Source organism: Halichoerus grypus, chromosome 4, assembly GCF_964656455.1.
Source record: "Halichoerus grypus chromosome 4, mHalGry1.hap1.1, whole genome shotgun sequence".
NCBI lineage: Eukaryota > Metazoa > Chordata > Mammalia > Carnivora > Phocidae > Halichoerus > Halichoerus grypus.
Window position 1 is genome coordinate 58,646,590 of NC_135715.1, and position 18,246 is coordinate 58,664,835.

An 18,246-nucleotide genomic window follows, 5' to 3' on the forward strand; every position below is an offset into this window, starting at 1 on the left:
ATGATCACCACAATAAGCCAATTACCATCTGTCATCATATTCCAATATCATTGACCATATCTCTATGCTCTGCATTATATCCCTGTGATTTATATTTTTAGTAACTGAAAGGCTGTACCTTTTTTTTTTTTAAGATTTTATTTATTTGACAGAGAGAGACACAGCGAGAGAGGAAACACAAGCAGGGGGAGTGGGAGAGGGAGGAGCAGGCTTCCCGCAGAGCAGGGAGTGCGATGTAGGACTCGATCTCAGGACCCTGGGATCATGACCTGAGCCGAAGGCAGATGCTTAATGACTGAGCCACCCAGGCGCCCCATGAAAGCCTGTACCTCTTAATCCCCTTCACCTACTTTGCCCACAGTTTGTTCTTTGTATTAATGAGTCTGTTTCTGTTTGCAAATATTTTCATTGTTTTTTTGGTAGCTGTCACTATAAAAATGGAAGTTTACATTTTTTATGTAGTCAGATCCGTCAGTCTTTTTCTCTGTGACTTCTGAGTTTCCTTCCTGGCTTAGCCTTCCTGACCTTAACCCCATACATTTTCATTAACTTTAAAACTTTTTCTCAGAGCCTTAATCCATGTGGAACTTATTTGGGAATATGTTGTGAGGTAGGGATGTAACTTTTTTTCTACACATAAAGCCAGATGCCCCCCCCCCCCGCCAAATTAAATGATCTTTCTTTGTGCTCTGATTTGAAATTCCACCTTTAGCATAATCTAATTTCTTACCCATATTTGAATTTTCTTTATTTGTATGGTTGCTTGTGCTGACCTTAGGGTATTGTTTGAGGTATTTCCTGTTTTGCAAGGTGGTTTCTTTGTGCTTCCCCTTCATTGAGACAGAGTCTGCTATAAATCACATCAGCCTTGGGCATGGCTTGGACTCCCCTAAACCAGTGAGATTGCTATGGCCACATACTGTCCTAACCATCTCTACACCACCTTCAATATATAAAATACCAGATCAACTGACTAATATATAAAAGCAAGAGATCAAATAAATAGAACTTGGAAAAAATTTGCTACTCAGGGTTTTGTTTTTTAATTTTAAATTTTTGGCCCTACTACATAGATTCCAGAGAGGTTTCACTTACTTTATCTCACATTGTCCTCAGTAGAAACCATGAGACAGGCAGTGTTATCCACAGGGAGGGATCAAGGTCTAAGAGAGGGGAGAGACTGCTGGATCACACAGCTCTCAGTGGCACCATCAGAAGCCACCCTCACCATGGGCCCCAGTGTCCCTAACAGGACCCCTTGCCTAGTGCAGGACAAATCTCTTTTTAGAAATCTCTTGTAAAAAGAGAAAGGTTTTGTTCATTTTAAAACAAAAAGGGTAGGGCGCCTGGGTGGCTCAGTCGGTTAAGCGACTGCTTTCGGCTCAGGTCATGATCCTGGAGTCGCGGGATCGAGTCCCACATCGGGCTCCCTGCTCGGCAGGGAGTCTGCTTCTCCCTCTGACCCTCCTCCCTCTCATGCTGTCTCTCATTCTCTCTCTCTCAAATAAATAAATAAAATCTTAAAAAAAATAAAAAATAAAAATAAAAAGGGTTTTCTGCTTTTAATCAGATCATTACAGGTCAGTGCCAACCAAGTACTTTATTTAACAGAGGTTTTGCTGAAATCTCAAAATGAGCAGCCAGATGTAAATACCTAACATTTGTGGCTGAGGACGTTAGGGCTGCTGACTTAAAAATAACATTTAATGACGTCTTTAACTTTAAATTTTAACAAAGATTATGAAAAACAGGTGCTTACTGGGTAAAATTTATTCTTCTGTAGAAATGCGCATTTTGTAATGAAAGAGGAGCCACCGTGGGATGTGATTTAAAAGCCTGTAGCAAGAGTTACCACTTTTTCTGTGCCAAGAATGACCACGCAGTTCTACAAACTGATGGATCTCGAGGAATTTATAAGTATGTATAATTAAACAGTTTTGAAGCTACATTTGGGGGAATGGAATAAGGAATGGTTAGATTAAGACAAAGAGGTTTTTGTTTTTTTTTTTTTAAGATTTTACTTATTTGACAGAGAGAGAGCACAAGCAGGGGGAGCGGCAGGCAGAGGGAGAGGGAGAAGCAGGCTCCCCGCCGAGCAGGGAGCCCGATGCAGGGGCTTGATCCCATGACCCTGGGATCATGACCTGAGCAGATGCTTAACCAACTGAGCCACACAGCACCCCAACAAAGAGATTTTTAAAGATAATTTTATGCAAATGGTTTCTAAGTAAGAACGTGGTTTGGGGGATGCGCAATTGGGAACCTGACTTCACAGTATCTTCCCTCGGTATTATAGAAAGAAAATGAGCAGAGTTCGTTTTGGTTTTAATCTTCCTACATGCCTTCTTTCCCAGTAGAAAGCACTGGTTGCCATACTGGCATGAATGACCTAATGGGTGGTCACAGGACCTAGAACCAGTCACTATTGCTCTCCCCTGCAAACAGGAGCCTTGTTAGCCACAAGTCAATGGTTTATCCATCTTGTCTGCTGAATGAATGTTTTTTCCCACCACTCTCACCACCGTCTTACCTATAAAGAGCTTTTAAAAATGATAAACTATGCAGCAAATATAGTAATCAGTCATTAAGTTCTTAAAGAAATTGTTTGAATTGCCTTTGGCTTTTAAATCTTGCTTCCCTCTTTCAGTAATTCTTTAATGTTAATTTTGACCCAGTAAGGCATATTTCAAGTCCAACAGAATTGTATTTGTTTTATCCAGGAAGAAACTTGATCTTCCTTCTGACAAAAGGTTGCAGTTCAGTTAAATAGACAATTTAGTCAGACGAAATCAGTAAGCCAGTTGTTAACTGAATTGATTCAAGTCATGTTCGGTTTTTTGGTATGTGGATGCAGTCTAAAACATGTCATATAGGGGCACCTGGGTGGCTGTCGGTTGAGCGTTTGCCTTTGGCTCAGGTCATGATCCTAGGGTCCTGGGAATGAGCCCCGCATGGGGCTCCCTGCTCAGTGGGGACTCTGCTTTTCCCTCTCCTTGTGCCTTGCCCCCTGCTTGTGCTGTCAAATAAATAATCTTTAATAAAATAAAATATAAAGTTAAAAAGATATCTAGAAGAAGTTTTGACCTTTTTTAAAGTTATGAAATGGAATATAAAAGAAAATGATGGTCTGAAGTTGAAGAGCTAGGCAGATACTTCTCACTTCTTTGGGGTATGTGCATACATTCTGATGGAATATTTTAAATTTCAGTGAAATAATATTTTTATTCACAATATTCTGAATGAGAGCATTATCTTTTTAATATGATTTTTGTGAGATCCTAAATATTTTAAAATTGCATTTGGAGGCTAGATTTTTACCCCCTTTGGGCACACACCCCCAGGTTCATCAAAGTGTTTCAGGCACTATGTTGTTTTATTTTATCTAAATAATCACTTACTTTGTGCCAGAAATACTTCCAACTACTTTACAAATGTTAACGCATATAATCCTCATAACAACCCAGTGAGGTAGATATTTATCCCCACTTTACAGATGCAGACACTGAGGCCCTGTAAGACTTAGTCATTTGTCCCCAGGTCAAACATCTGGTGAGTGGCAGAGCTGGGCTTTAGGGCTCTGGAGTTCTTGCTCTTCACCACCATATCCTCTTCAGGCTTAGGGGCCTATATTCTAAAACAGTATGGGCAAGCATATTATTAAAAGGAATTTGTTAAATAATTTTACATCTGATTTTGAGCAAGTTCCACAGATATTTTATTGCTTGAGACTAGAAAGGAATGTGTAAATCATACTAATTTTGTACCATACTTTTTATATTTGATTTGCTCAGAAACTCATAGATTGTATTATTATTTTTTTTTTTCCTTCCCAAAGAGTTCATTATGGCTTCCATAATGACCTCACGCACCCACTAGACACACTGTTATTAGCAGAGCTACAAGACTGAACAAAAAGGAGTCAATTCCTGTTATATCTTAAACTGCAAAAATACTGGTCTTGTGTTAGTAGAACCAAGGAATAGAGACTCAATGAAAATAATCATTTCTGTCATTATCAAGTATCAGGTGAACTTCTATGTACTTTTTAATTGAATTTAAATATTCAGTTGTTAGAGTGCCTATCATACACAAGATATCTTGCTAGGTGCAGTAAGAATATAAAGAGTATGAATAGGACATGGGCTAAATCTCAGAGCACCTTGTTGGAAGGACCAGAGGCCAGAACAAATAGAAGCACGTGGCATGATGGGAGCAGGAGGGGATTCGCATGAAACTGGCTTGGCCTTGAGTTGATAATTGTTGAAACTGAGTGATGGGTGGGGGGCAATGGAGCTCATCATCTCTTCACTTTTAGATCTGTTCAAAATTTTCCATAATAAAAAAAATGTAAGTGCCTGGCAAACGAAGTGTTCATATACTGGAATCCAAAGGCTGAGATTAATTTTGCTTGGGGCAGGAGATGGGTTGCCAGGAAGACTGCATGTAAAAGGTAGAAATTGGTGTAAAACAGGAAGAATTCATATGTTCCCACAGGCAAGAGGGAGCCTGCCTCCTGAGGGTCAGCACCTTAAGGAAAGGAAGGGAGATGTAGCTGGGGGCTGAGGATAGAGCCTGGGGAAGATATGGGACCTGAGCAGCTCCTCAAAATTCATTCACTCCATTTCTTCTTCATAGCCTGCTGTGCTGCTTGCGTCTCTTCTAGGGCATTGATCCGTTCTAGATAAATGCAGTTCAACTCTAAAGTCTGGGGGGAGATAACTGCTGAGTTAGAAAACTACTTTCCCCAAAATTCAGGCATGCAATTTTGTGCTATTTATTGTTGAAAATCAGTAGAACTTTGTGTAGTCAGATGAAAATTTGTCTTAGATGTTGGATCTTTAGATATCTTTCTTTATACAGTAAAATCCCACTAACCACAATGTATGAGTTACTTACCATTGTTTAAAATGTTTCACACGCACTCCTTCGGAGAGCGTACCAACTTGAGGGCTGAGAGCACAAAAGACATCTGACAGAGGCTCCGTCCACATTTGATGAGGGTAACTTACACAGTTTTGGAGAGCATTTTTCTTTTACAAATATTTAGGGTAAGGCCATCATGAAAAATAGACTAGTTCCTTTTTAAATCATAAGAAAATAGGAATATTTAAGAAGTAAAAATATTTAACAATTCTTTGAAATTGCCTGTTTCAGAATGTTTTGCAAACAACATGCTCCATTGAACAACGCTTATAATGGTAAGTCTCTAAAATTTAGTACTGTGGGCTTAAAGAAAGGTATACATTTAGGTAAGACATGGAATATCCTGATTTACTAGCCTCACTGAATTAAATACAAATTTGTGAGTTGAATTTTTAATACTTATAAAATTGCCAGTTTCTTTGTGCAGTGTGCAGTGTAATGGACTCACTTTTCTTCTTTGCAAACTAGACCTACTCCCAGGAACGTCTCTGTCTGCTACCTTCCATCCTCACTACAATCAGAGGGCCAAACGAGGACGTGGTAAAAACCTTTGACTTTTGCAACTGCTTCTCTTCTAAAAGAATACCAGTAGTTATAAAATTGATAAATTGCTGCACATTCCCTAAAATTTCCTAAGAATGCATGTTTAGCATTTCAGTTATAATTAAGGAAAACTGGGCCCTGGTTAACTGGAGTCACGGGCTGTACATTCACTCACGAATGGCCTCTGTATGCTGCCTGAACAGCAGTGTCTCACCCGCACAAAGTCTGGAATGCTCACTGTGGACCAGAGGCAGGACCTCTTTGGAAAAAGCTTAGTTCCACGTCATGCCAACTGCATTTTTTGGTGGTAAACAACACTCTCTAAACAGTATCGTTACCCTCATTTTTCAGTCAATACCCTTTTATCAGGAATTATAAAAAATATAGCTTCAATCAGTGTTTACTGATAGGGGAAGTTAACAATGTAGTTTTAATTTTTAAAATTTTTTTTTTAAGAGAAAGTGTGCACAAGTGGCAGAGGGGGGGCAGAGGGAGAGAGAGAATCTCAAGCAGACCCCACACTCAGCATGAAACCAGACACGGGGCTCAATCTCATGACCCAAGCCAAGAGTCAGATGCTCAACCGAGCCACCCAGGCACCCCAATATTGAAAAAAAATTTTTTAATATATTAGTTGTTTTTAAAAGCAGATTATAACACAGCTATGAATCCTCTCCCCAGAAGAAATTATCCATTTCATTTGAATTCTTCTAAAAATTTCCTGTACATACTATATTTTGTTTTCACTCAGACATCCTTCCATATCTATACAAATGGATCTACCTCGTTTTTGAAAGGCTGCATAATAATATGCCATTGTGTGTATTATTATTCAGTTGTATAGCTGAATTACAACTGAACTAGTCTCTGCATGATGGACACTGAGGTTATTTCCATTTTTTTTTTCTATCACATCAAATAGTGTAGTTAACATTTTTCTCCATTCATCTTTGTGCCTTTATGCAACTATACCATTTGGAAAACTTCGTGTAGATTGCTGGGTCAAAAAGTATAAACAGTGAAACTGTGATAACAACTGGCTAATTCTCTTCCAAAGAGGCTGCACCAGCAGTACAAAATTACCCCAATCCTTGCAATTATTAAACACTTTCATCTTTGTCAGTCTGATAGGTGGAAAATTATTTTGCATGTCTTTACTTATGAGTAAAATTGAGTGTATGCCCCTATCTTTTGATCAATATATGTTTTCCTGTGACCCAGTCTGTTTTTCTATTTAATGAACTCTTCCTAGAGGGTTCCCCATTGGCCTGTTTTTCTATTCATTTGTTTTATATTTATTTATAAGATTTTTATATTTTGAAAATTGGTGCTTTATCATATGTGTTGCAAACATTCAGTGTAAGTTTGCCGTATCTTTTGACCTTGTAGTAACTTTTAGTATATAAGAGTTTTCTATTTTATGTAGTCAAGCATCAGTCTTTTCCTTTATGGATTCTGGTTTCTACATGATTTAGATTTTCAACTGATTTTTCAGGACTGAAAAGAAAAAGAGGAAGGAAGAAATGTCTCTCAACAGACATTCATGCAGAGGTAATTTGACTTCATTTTATTATAGCTTTCAGTTTCTTCACACAGTTGCTTCCTTATTTTAACCATTCACATATCCGGTGAAATGGTAACAGAACCATAATGAGCTGAATATAAAAGTTGGATGTGTTGGGTATCCCAGCACATGCCCTTCAGGAGGTGACAGTCCCATGGCTCTGGTAACACATGTCCTGGTACCACATCAGTGAAAGTATCGGAGCCCACAGTGTGCTTATGGTCTTAAAATGGGCAGAGGTGCAGTAAAGCATCCTTACCTAACCAAGTATTTCTCAGCTGCATGATCCACACTTGACCTGATTTGTGATTTTCATAATTTTCTGCATTACTATTATGTGCAAAGTGTATGAAATGTTTTGGGGATTTGAAACCGTTTTTTTACACATCCACTCATGAGCTAAATTAGTATGAGCCAGCAACCTTCACCTCTTGCTGTTTATACAAGAGGAGCTTGCCACACCTCTTGATGTTTTGTTATACAAAAATGACTTGATGTTTACATGTAAACTACCAATGAATATGGGCATGATTTTTCACCACAGGCATATCATTGAATTGTATGCAACAAAAGACTGGTTTTCATTTTACACAATATTAAATGTCAACAGTAAATCAATGTAATCTTGATTTTTCTCTCCCTCTAGCCACCTGAAACGTTGACATTAGACAGAGTCACAAAACACATGAAGGAAGAGGATGGCAGACACACAGGTTTGCTATAAATTTTGTATCAAATATGACTTACAGTACTTATAAAAATAACCCATTTACTTCAAAGTTGGATCCCACTTTATTCTTCTAGACTTATAAGTAATTGTAAGAAAAGAAAGCTTTTATCATAATTATCTACTCTATCATAGCCCCAGCTCAAAGTAATTTAGATGGGGATGGTCCATTGTTCTTTGGTATTAAGAAAGGATATACTTCCTGGTCTAGAAGCCAGGGTTACCTAAGCTCAGAATCCTGTGACCCCAGGAAGCTGAAGCCAGTCACTGTAGCTTTCTGTCCGGGAAATAAGACATTCCATAATGACACACAGTAACTGTGACAGAAAAAATGGGAGCTATTATCTCAAAGATCTGCAGCTAAATTTTAGAAAATCCTCTTGATTCAGATAATTAGTCTAAGCAGAGAAGTTTTTCTTTTCACTTTTTGTAACATTGTTTCAGTGAGGAAAACATGAGGTATGATGAAATTACAATAAAAGATAAAGGTGCTGTATTTATTATCCTACTGACTCTGCTCATCCACCACTAGGCATGGTCTGAAGAAATGACCATAAAGGAATTTATGAGAGCTGCTCTAGATCATTTCCTCCTAAAATGTTTTTCTTATTCTTAGATGCAGCTGTGAAGATTGATTTTCTTAAGAAATGTAAGGAAGCGGGGCTTCTTAATGATTTATTTGAAGAACTATTAGACAAACTTCATTTGATTCAAGAAAGACTCATGGGTGACACTGCTTCTGATTCAGGTACTGAAATAGCAACATTTCTACGTGCAGAGACTTCTCGCAAACCTACTTCTAAAACAGACCAAACCAAAAGTACATACTTTCTTTCTATGCAATTTCTTTTCCTTAATACAATTCACTGTTCCAGGTCTCTAGTCTTCTATGGATCAACAGGATGTGGGTAATTCACAAACTGATTAATTCAGTGAAAAGCAGGCTTGGTGCCCTGCAAGTTGTGATGGGTTTTGCAGACGCGCGTAGCTGAGAGTGATGGCCGACAGCACGTGGACACTCAGAACCACAGGCAGTTACACATCTGCCCCCTCACCGCTTCTTGCTAACATCTGAGAATAGCATCATGTTACAGTTTTGATTTGACTCAAATTCTGTTCCTTATGTCTTTTTTTGGTAATGTCAACTCAAAGCTTATAGAAGAAAAATGGAATGTTTTGTTTGATGTTGCACCTAGTTAATGTGACCTTTCAGAAAGCACTCTTTGGGAAGCCAAAGTTCCATTTGTATATGCAAGTATATAGCCACTTAGCCTTCTTAGACCCTGCACTGTGAGCTTAAAAACTTTATGATAAATGCAGTTATTTTGCAAGGAAAAGCTTGACCGTCTATACTGTAGGCACCAATGTAAAGTCTATGATTATTTGAAAGGGATTATTTTCTATAGGACAAAACCAAAAAGTGAAATTAAAAGGAAACTTCCAAAAATTCATTCATTACATTCTTTCCTTCATTTCCTCTTTACTTGAGACTAAGTACTTCTCAAGCTTTGAACATGCCTCTCAGGGTCCCTAGAGCGCTTGTGAAAACTAGTAAGCAGGCCTCACCTCTGGAACTTCTGATGTGGGAGCGGAGCCACGCATTTGCATTTCCACCATGTCCCCGGGGACACTGCCGCTCCTCCGGTGTGAGACGGAAGTCGCACAGTGCTGGACTGTTCTGTGTACTTTTCCTTATTTGGGGTTAGTTTGTAAGGGGTTTCTGCCTATATCAATTATTTAAATTAGAACTGAAAATGTGTTTCTCCCTACAGACTATGAAGAAATCGGGACTTCACTTTTTGACTGTAAATTGTTTGAAGACACATTTGTAAATTTTCAAGCAGGTATGAGTTATAAGCGAGCAGCATAATTTATATATATATACACTGAAGTAATATAATACTATTCAGTAATAAAAATCATTTTAGAAGAATGTTCATCATCTTACTAAATGAAAAAACCCACCACAAAGCAGTACGAGCCCTCACACACACAGAAAAAACGTACCCAAATGGGAACAGTAGTTATCTGTAGGTGTCAAGGCTGTGACATTTGATATGTACAAATTTTAATTCTCCCAATATTAATCTTCAATCTAACTGGGGGAAGGAGGGTTGCAATTCATTGATTCTAAAGATGAGCAAGAAAAAACAGTCGAGACGTTTTTGAAAAAGAAGCAAGCCTGGTGGGGGCAGAGACTTAAATGGTTGCTATTTTAAAAAAAGGTTTTGCTGAATCATTATACTGTACACCTGAAATTAATAGGACACTGTATGTTAATAATACCTCAACCACTCAGTGAGTAGGTCCTCCCACTATTAAGATGCTTTCAAAACCGGCTACACTCCCACTTACAGAAGTCAGATCAGACTCATGTGTATCAAGCTGCCACTCAGCGGGACAGGCTGTGCACTGCACATCCCAGCCAGAGTGGGTCACAGAACTGGGTGTGAACGGCTCCCCCTACAGCTGCACAACCACAGTGTCCTACTCGCCATTCAGATAATCAGCCTATCCTTTAACAGTCTCTTGAGAATGTCTGCTCACTGCTAATGCAAGTATCCACCTATTTTTTAAAAGCGGCCTTTAAAATCTTTTTCTAAAAAGCCTTATTTTGTAGGGGACTTTCATCTGTGTTACTTTTCTTTCATATAAAAGTCACGTTTCCACTACGTGCATGGGTTAGTTGGGAGGATATACATTATAGTGTAGTACTTGGGGGGGGGGGGCAGCAAGAGGAGACACTATTTGGAATTGCATTAGAACCAACTTTAAAGGCCTAACTTGACATCCCTACCGATACAGACTCTCTTGCTTAATGCTGCTCAGTTCTAATGTTCCAGAAAGTTAACTACAGGTATTCTAGAGAAAGATTTAATACTCTTCAACTTTGAAGTTTTCAAAAAACAACGTCACTGAGTAATACTGTTATTTATAAAGCCTAATTAAAGTATCCTCTTGCTATGTTTCCACATTAAAGGCCTTCCTTTTTCTAAATAAAACCAAAAGCTTTTATGTAACATTAAAAACTGGATGCATTTTTATGAAAGATTTGCCTTTATTCTTGATATTCAAACCACATGCTCTCTCCACTTATTATTTCAACAAATGGGTATAGTGCAGCATGAAGGTTATACAATCTCTGCTTCTGAGTTCTCAAAGACACACAAAAGGGACTCAAGCTCTAAAGATGTACTGACCGGCTTTATGTGATAAAAACTAGAATTCCATCCTGAATTAGAAGAGGAACCAGTTCCTGCTCACAAGGCCCTATTTTCTTTTCATGTGGGGCACAGCAGTGTGTATTATGCACTTGCAAGTGAAAGAGGACAGAAATAGTATGTTGTTTATAAAACTACTAACCTGAAATTTCTTTTTATCATAGCAATACAGAAGAAAATCCACCAATATGAAGAAAGGCAGCAGCAACTGAAGGAAGAGACTGAGGTACTTCAGGTCTTAAACCAAACCATGTACTTTCTTCAAGATAGAGACATGAGGTCAAGTTCTACTTCAGTCTCTTCTGTGTCTTCTAAGGATTACCATTTCCTAAACCCGGAATGAGGCTCAGTTGCAAGCAGGCTGCAAACTGAAGACCTGACCTGTGGAAGCCACACATCTTTAGAACTAGGCCTCTCCTGTCTCTCTGGACTTCAAGCTTCAATCCTCATCAACTCTTACGTGTTCTTGCTGATTGACATTTCATTTGATCCTGCCTCCCTCTTATTATCATCTCACTTCTGCTCTCCAATAAAATGTTTCTCAGATTCTACTTGAGTAAACTGGATCACACCTCCCATCTCTCCCACCCTCTGCACTGAAAATCCTCTGGTAGCTTCATGCTGGTGCATCCCCCCCCTTCCCCCACTCCAGTGATCTACATTGATTCCAGTAACATACAGGCTGCTCCTGGAAGTAAAGGCTCCCCAGGGCCTTTGCACATCTTGCTGTGAAGCCTTACCTGCTCTTTTACCTTCCTCTGCCTGTTCCTCCTGCAGATCTCACTATACCAGTTCTACCACTCATTTCATCGGAGTACTTTTCCTTCCCATCACTTCCCAGTGTAACCCACTGTATCTTAGTTAGGGTACAAGCTCTCTGAGGGCAAAAATTCACTATTCCTGTGTTTTGCTCCCAACACATTCCCAGCACCTAGCATGCTCAATAAATGTTAAATAGATGCATAAACTGTTCTTATCCTTTGAGACTAGTTCCAGCTTATAATGAGATACAATAAATTTGAATATTTTTACTCCACTTGTACCAAATTCACTGGGCATCACGAAGTCTGCTTTTTAAATTTCTTTTCAGCCGCTGTCACTACATGGGCATACATCATCTTCAAAATAAACATTTAAATTATAACAACTCTTGGAATAAGAACATCAGTGGAAATATGCAAGAATGAAAAACCAGGGGCGCCGGGGTGGCTCACTTGGTTAAATGACTGACTCCCGGTTTCAGCTCAGGTCATGATCTCAGGGTTGTGAGATCAAGTCCCACGTCAGGCTCTGCTCTGAGCAGAGAGTCTGCTTGTCCCTCTCCCTGCTCTCTCAAATAAATAAAATCTTAAGGAAAAAAAAAGATATTTCTCAAACTAACAATATACAATTTGGATTTTTATGCACCACCATGTGTGATCCCTGAAAACCTCACATGCACATTTCTGATTTTTTACCATACTCCTCTGAGATTTGCAATAATGCTATATTTCAAAATGAGTTTCACCCAAGTCCCCAGCATGGTGTCTAGCATGTAATCGTACTCAAAAAATACCCATGGAAGGAATATGGTAGAGCTGAAAAAGAACATGCCCATTCCTGTTTTAATGGCAACCCTAGCTGAAATCATAATGACCTGCGGGACAAAATCTCAATCTAGTGGTTTTCAAATTCAGCTGCGTATCAGAATTACCTGGGCATTTAAGAAACTACAGGATGGGGGCATCTGGGTGGCTCGGTCAGTTGGGTAGCTGCCTTCGGCTCAGGTCATGATCTCAGGGTCCTGGGATCGAGGCCTGCGTCAGGCTCCCTGCTCAGCAGAGAGCCTGCTTCTCCCTCTGCCTCTGTCTGCTGTTCGGCCTACTTGTGTTCTCTGTCAAATAAATAAAAACCTTAAAAAAAAATTTTTTTAAATTAAAAAGCAACTACAGGATGGAGTCCAGGAAGATGGTGGGGTAGAAAAGATCCCAAACTCACCTCCTCCCCCGTGGTGAGGCAACAACTACACATCCTGCAACTCACTCTGAACGCCACCCGAAGCCTGGCGCAACGGGCCTCACACAGCTAGACCTGGAGCGGCAGCCACGTGAGGGGGGGTACAGACACAGTGGGCAACTAAACCCCAGGGGTGACTCCCCACAAATGGTAGGGCCATCGCAGGCACAAAGGAGTGAGGGTATCAGGCCCCACACTGGGGATCCACACTGTGAAGGCAGGTTCCTAAAACATCTGGCTTTGAAAATCAGCAGGGCTTCAATCTGGGAGCTTTAAACACCAGTGGGGCTGAACTCAGGGAGAGCTGGAGAGCTATAGGAAATGGAGTCGCTGTCCTCAAATAGCCAGCACGCTAAGTAACGGCCCAAGACACAGCACAGCTGCAGGAGTCTGAAAAGCACCTGGCATATCGGTAAAGATTTACTGACTAACTTTAGGATATATGCCAGAGGGGCAGGGATCTGCAGACTTTTGTTCTCTGGGAACAAAAGTGTTGGCCGGTGCTATTCTTCTTGCCCCCACCCTGGAGAGCCAGATGCTGTCAGGAGCCAGTTCGGACACTCTCCATCTACCCTGCCAGCATCATGTGCCCTGCCCCTGCATTCCCCTGAAGAACCAGCCCATTCAACCCATGGGCCCACAGGCACCTGCACTGCCACACCCAGTGGGGTGTTCACTTACAAACTAGTAGGGAGGCTAAATTATATATACAAAAGTTAGTCAAGGGATACACAAAACAAAAACATGTAAAATATGACATATAAAACACGGAGGAGGGAATAAAAATTTAATGTGTTTTTACAATGTGTTTGAACTTAACCCATCAACTCAATATGGACTGCTCTACACGTATGATGTCACATATGAACCCCAGGGTTACCACACACAAACCAAAAACCTATAATAAATACAGAAAAAGTAAAGAGACTGGAATCTGAGCATGACACTAAATAAAGCCATCAAACCACAAGGGAAAAGAGCAAGAGAGGAAGAAAACAGAACTACAAAAACTAGAAAACATTAACAAATGGCACCGAGTACATACATATCAATAATTAGTTTAAATGTAAATGCACTAAATGCTCCAATCGAAAGACATAGAGTGACTGGATGGATTAAAAAATAGGACCCATCTATGTGCTGCCTACAGAAGACCCACTTCAGACCTAAAGACACAGAGGGTGAAGGGACAGGAAAATACACATGTTGCAAATGAAAGTGGAAAAAAAAAAAAAAAAAGCGAGGGTAGGTATACTCGTATCAGATAAAATAGACTTTAAAACAAAGACTGTAATAAGAGACCAAAAAAGGTCATTACATAAAGGGATCACTCCTATAAGAGGATATGGTTTATGTACCTAACACAGGAGTACCTAAACATATAAAGCAAATATTAATAGACATAAAGGGAAAAGTTGATAGTAATACAATAATAGTAGGGGGCTTTAACACCCCACTTATATCAATGGATCATTGAGACAGAAAATCAGTAAGGAAACCACGGCTTTGAATGATACATGAAACCAGATGGACTTAACAGATATATATAGTACATTCCATGTAAAACCACAGAATACACATTCAAAATCACATAATGGGCCACAAAACAAGTCTTCATAAATTTAAGACTGAAATGATATCAATTGTCTTATCCAACCAAATGAAACTAGAAATCAATTACAAGAAAACTGGAAGAAACACAAACATGGCTAAATAACATGTTACTAAACAACCAATGTGTCGTCAAAAAAATCAAAGAGAAAAAATACCTGGAGACAAATGAAAATGGAAACACAACAATTCAAATCCTTGGGACACAGAAAAAGCCCTTCTAAGAGGGATGTTTATAGCTATACAGGCCTACCTCAAGAAACAAGAAAAATCTCAAACAATTTAACTCTACATCTAATGGAGCCAGAAAAAGAACAAAGTCCAAACTTAGCAAAAGAAAGAAAATAATAAAGATCAGAGCAGAAATAAATAGAGAAAAACAAACACAATAGAAAAAATCGATGAGGGGTGCCTAGGTGGCTCAGTCATTAAGCGTCTGCCTTCCACTCAGGTCATGATCCCAGGGTCCTGGGATCGAGCCCCCGCATCGGGCTCCCTGCTCCATGGGAAGCCTGCTTCTCCCTCTCCCCTCCCCCTGCTTGTGTTCCCTCTCTCACTCTGTCTCTCTCTGTCAAATAAATAAATAAAATCTTTAAAATAAAGATCGATGAGACTAAGAGCTGGTTCTTTGAAAAGCAAACAAAACTGATAAACCTTTAGCTGACTCATCAAGAAAAAAAGTCTCAACCAAAATCCTCAACAAAATCCTAGTTAATAGGATCCAACAATACATTAAAAGGATCATCCACCACAACCAAGTGGGATTTATCCCCTGGATGCCAGGGTGGTTCAACATTCACAAATCAATCACTGTGATAGAACACATTAATAAGAGGAGGGAGAAGAACCATATGGTCCTCTCAATTGATGCAGAAAAAGCATTTGACAAAATACAGCATCCTTTCCTGATTAAAACTCTTCAGAGTACAGGGATAGAGGGAACATTCCTCAAGTTCATAAAATCCATCTATGAAAAACCCACAGTGAATATCATCCTCAATGGGGAAAAGCTGAGAGCCTTTCCCTTAAGATCAGGAACACGTCAAGGATGCCCACTCTCGCCACTATTGTTCAACATAGTACTAGATGTCCTAGCAACAGCAATCAGACAAAAAAAGAAATAAAAGGTATTCAAATTGGCAAAGAAGAAGTCAAACTCTCTCTTTTTGCAGACAACATGATACTCTATGTGGAAAACCCAAAAGACTCCACCCCCAAATTACTAGACCTCATACAGCAATTCAGTCATGTGGCAGGATACAAAATCAACGCACAGAAATCAGCTGCTTTCTTATACACTAACAACGCAACTGTAGAAAGAGAAATTAGAGAAACGATTCCATTTATAATAGCACCAAAAAACATAAGATATCTTGGAATAAACCTAACCAAAGAGGTAAAGGATCTATACTCTAGGAACTACAGAACACTCATGAAAGAAATGGAAGAAGACACAAAAAGATGGAAAAATATTCCATGCTCATGGATCGGAAGAATAAACATTGTTAAAATGTCTATGCTACCCAGAGCAATCTATACCTTCAATGCCATCCCGATCAAAATTCCAATGACATTTTTCAAAGTGCTGGAACAATCAATCCTAAAATTTGTATGGAATCAGAAAAGACCCCGAATTGCCAAGGAAATGTTGAAAAAGAAAAACAAAGCTGAGGGCATCACGTTGTCCGATTTCAAGCTATATTACAAAGCTGTGATCACCAAGACAGCATGGTACTGGCACAAAAACAGACATATAGACCAATGGAACAGAGTAGAGAACCCAGATACGGACCCTCAACCCTATGGTCAAATAATCTTTGACAAAGCAGGAAAAAACATGCAATGGAAAAAAGACAATCTCTTCAATAAATGGTGCTGGGAAAATTGGACAGCCACATGCAGAAGAATGAAACTCGACCATTCTCTAACACCATACACAAAGATAAACTCAAAGTGGATGAAAGGCCTCAATATGAGACAGGAATCCATCCAAATCCTAGAGGAGAACATAGGCAGTAACCTCTTTGACATCACCCACAGCAACTTCTTTCAAGATACATCTCCAAAGGCTAGTGAAACAAAAGCAAAAATGAACTTTTGGGACTTCATCAAGATAAAAAGCTTCTGCACAGCAAAGGAAACAGTCAACAAAACAAAGAGGCATCCCACAGGATGGGAGAAGATATTTGCAAATGACACTACAGATAAAGGGCTGGTATCCAAGATCTATAAAGAACTTCTCAAACTCAACACCCAAAAAACAAATAATCAAGTCAAAAAGTGGGCACAAGATATGAAAAGACACTTCTCTGAAGAAGACATACAAATGGCTAACAGACACATGAAAAAATGTTCATCATCATTAGCCATCAGGGAAATTCAAATCAAAACCACATTGAGGGGCGCCTGGGTGGCTCAGTCGTTAAGCGTCTGCCTTCGGCTCAGGTCATGATCCCAGGGTCCTGGGATCGAGCCCCGCATCGGGCTCCCTGCTCCGCGGGAAGCCTGCTTCTCCCTCTCCCACTCCCCTTGCTTGTGTTCCCTCTCTCTCTGTCTCTCTGTCAAATAAATAAATAAAAAAATCTAAAAAAAAAAAAAACCACATTGAGATACCACCTTACACCAGTTAGAGTGGCAAAAAATGGACAGGGAAAGAAACAACAAATGTTGGAGAGGTTGTGGAGAAAGGGGAACCCTCTTACACTGTTGGTGGGAATGCAAGTTGGTACAGCCACTTTGGAAAACAGTGTGGAAATTCCTCAAAAATTTAAAAATAGAGCTACCCTATGACCCAGCAATTGCACTCCTGGGTATTTACCCCAAAGACACAGATGTAGTGAAAAGAAGGGCCATATGCACCCCAATGTTCATAGCAGCCATGTCCGCAATAGCCAAACTGTGGAGAGAGCCGAGATGCCCTTCAACAGATGAATGGATAAAGAAGATGTGGTCCATATATACAATGGAATATTACTCAGCCATCAGAAAGGATGAATACCCAACTTTTACATCCACGTGGATGGGACTGGGGGAGATTATGCTAAGTGAAATAAGTCAAGCAGAGAAAGTCAATTATCATATGGTTTCTCTTATTTGTGGAACATAAGGAATAGCATGGAGGACACTAGAAGAAGGAAGGGGAAAATGGGGGGGGGGGAATTGGAGGGAGAGATGAACCATGAGAGACTATGGACTCTGAGAAACAAACAGGGTTTTAGAGGGGAGGGGGGATTGGTTAGCCCAGTGATGGGTATTAAGGAGGGCACGTACTGCATGGAGCACTGGGTGTAATACGAAAACAATGGATCGTGGATCACCACATCAAAAACCAATGATGTATTGTATGGTGACTAACATAACATAATAAAATTTAAAAAAAGAAAGAAAGAAAGAAAAAAAATCCTTTATTATCAAACACCAAAAAAAAAAAAGACTCAAAATCATAAATGAAAGGACAAGTTACAAATGACAAATACAAAAAAATACCCACAAGATTTCTACAAAAAGTTATATGCCAACAACTTAGACAAACTAGAAGAAATGGATAAATTCCTAGACCTATAAAATCTTCCCAGACTGAATGAGGAAGAAATAGAAAATCTGAACAGACCAATTAATAGTAATGAAATTGAATCAGCAATCAACAAATTACCAACAAAGTT

General features: G+C 39.5%; 1 protein-coding gene across 1 annotated transcript in view; it reads left to right on the plus strand.

Annotated features, from left to right (window-relative positions):
• Nucleotides 1-12,025, plus strand: part of PHF11 (PHD finger protein 11) — a 29,050-nt gene extending 17,025 nt beyond the window's left edge. The window contains exons 4-11 of the mRNA XM_036104595.2: nt 1,784-1,917; nt 5,155-5,198; nt 5,392-5,463; nt 6,962-7,017; nt 7,677-7,743; nt 8,374-8,505; nt 9,530-9,601; nt 11,143-12,025. Of these exons, the coding sequence (XP_035960488.2) occupies nt 1,784-1,917; nt 5,155-5,198; nt 5,392-5,463; nt 6,962-7,017; nt 7,677-7,743; nt 8,374-8,505; nt 9,530-9,601; nt 11,143-11,321 (756 nt within the window). The 3' untranslated portion in view covers nt 11,322-12,025. The remainder of the gene's footprint in view (nt 1-1,783; nt 1,918-5,154; nt 5,199-5,391; nt 5,464-6,961; nt 7,018-7,676; nt 7,744-8,373; nt 8,506-9,529; nt 9,602-11,142) is intronic.
• The last annotated feature ends 6,221 nt before the right edge of the window (nt 12,026-18,246 follow it).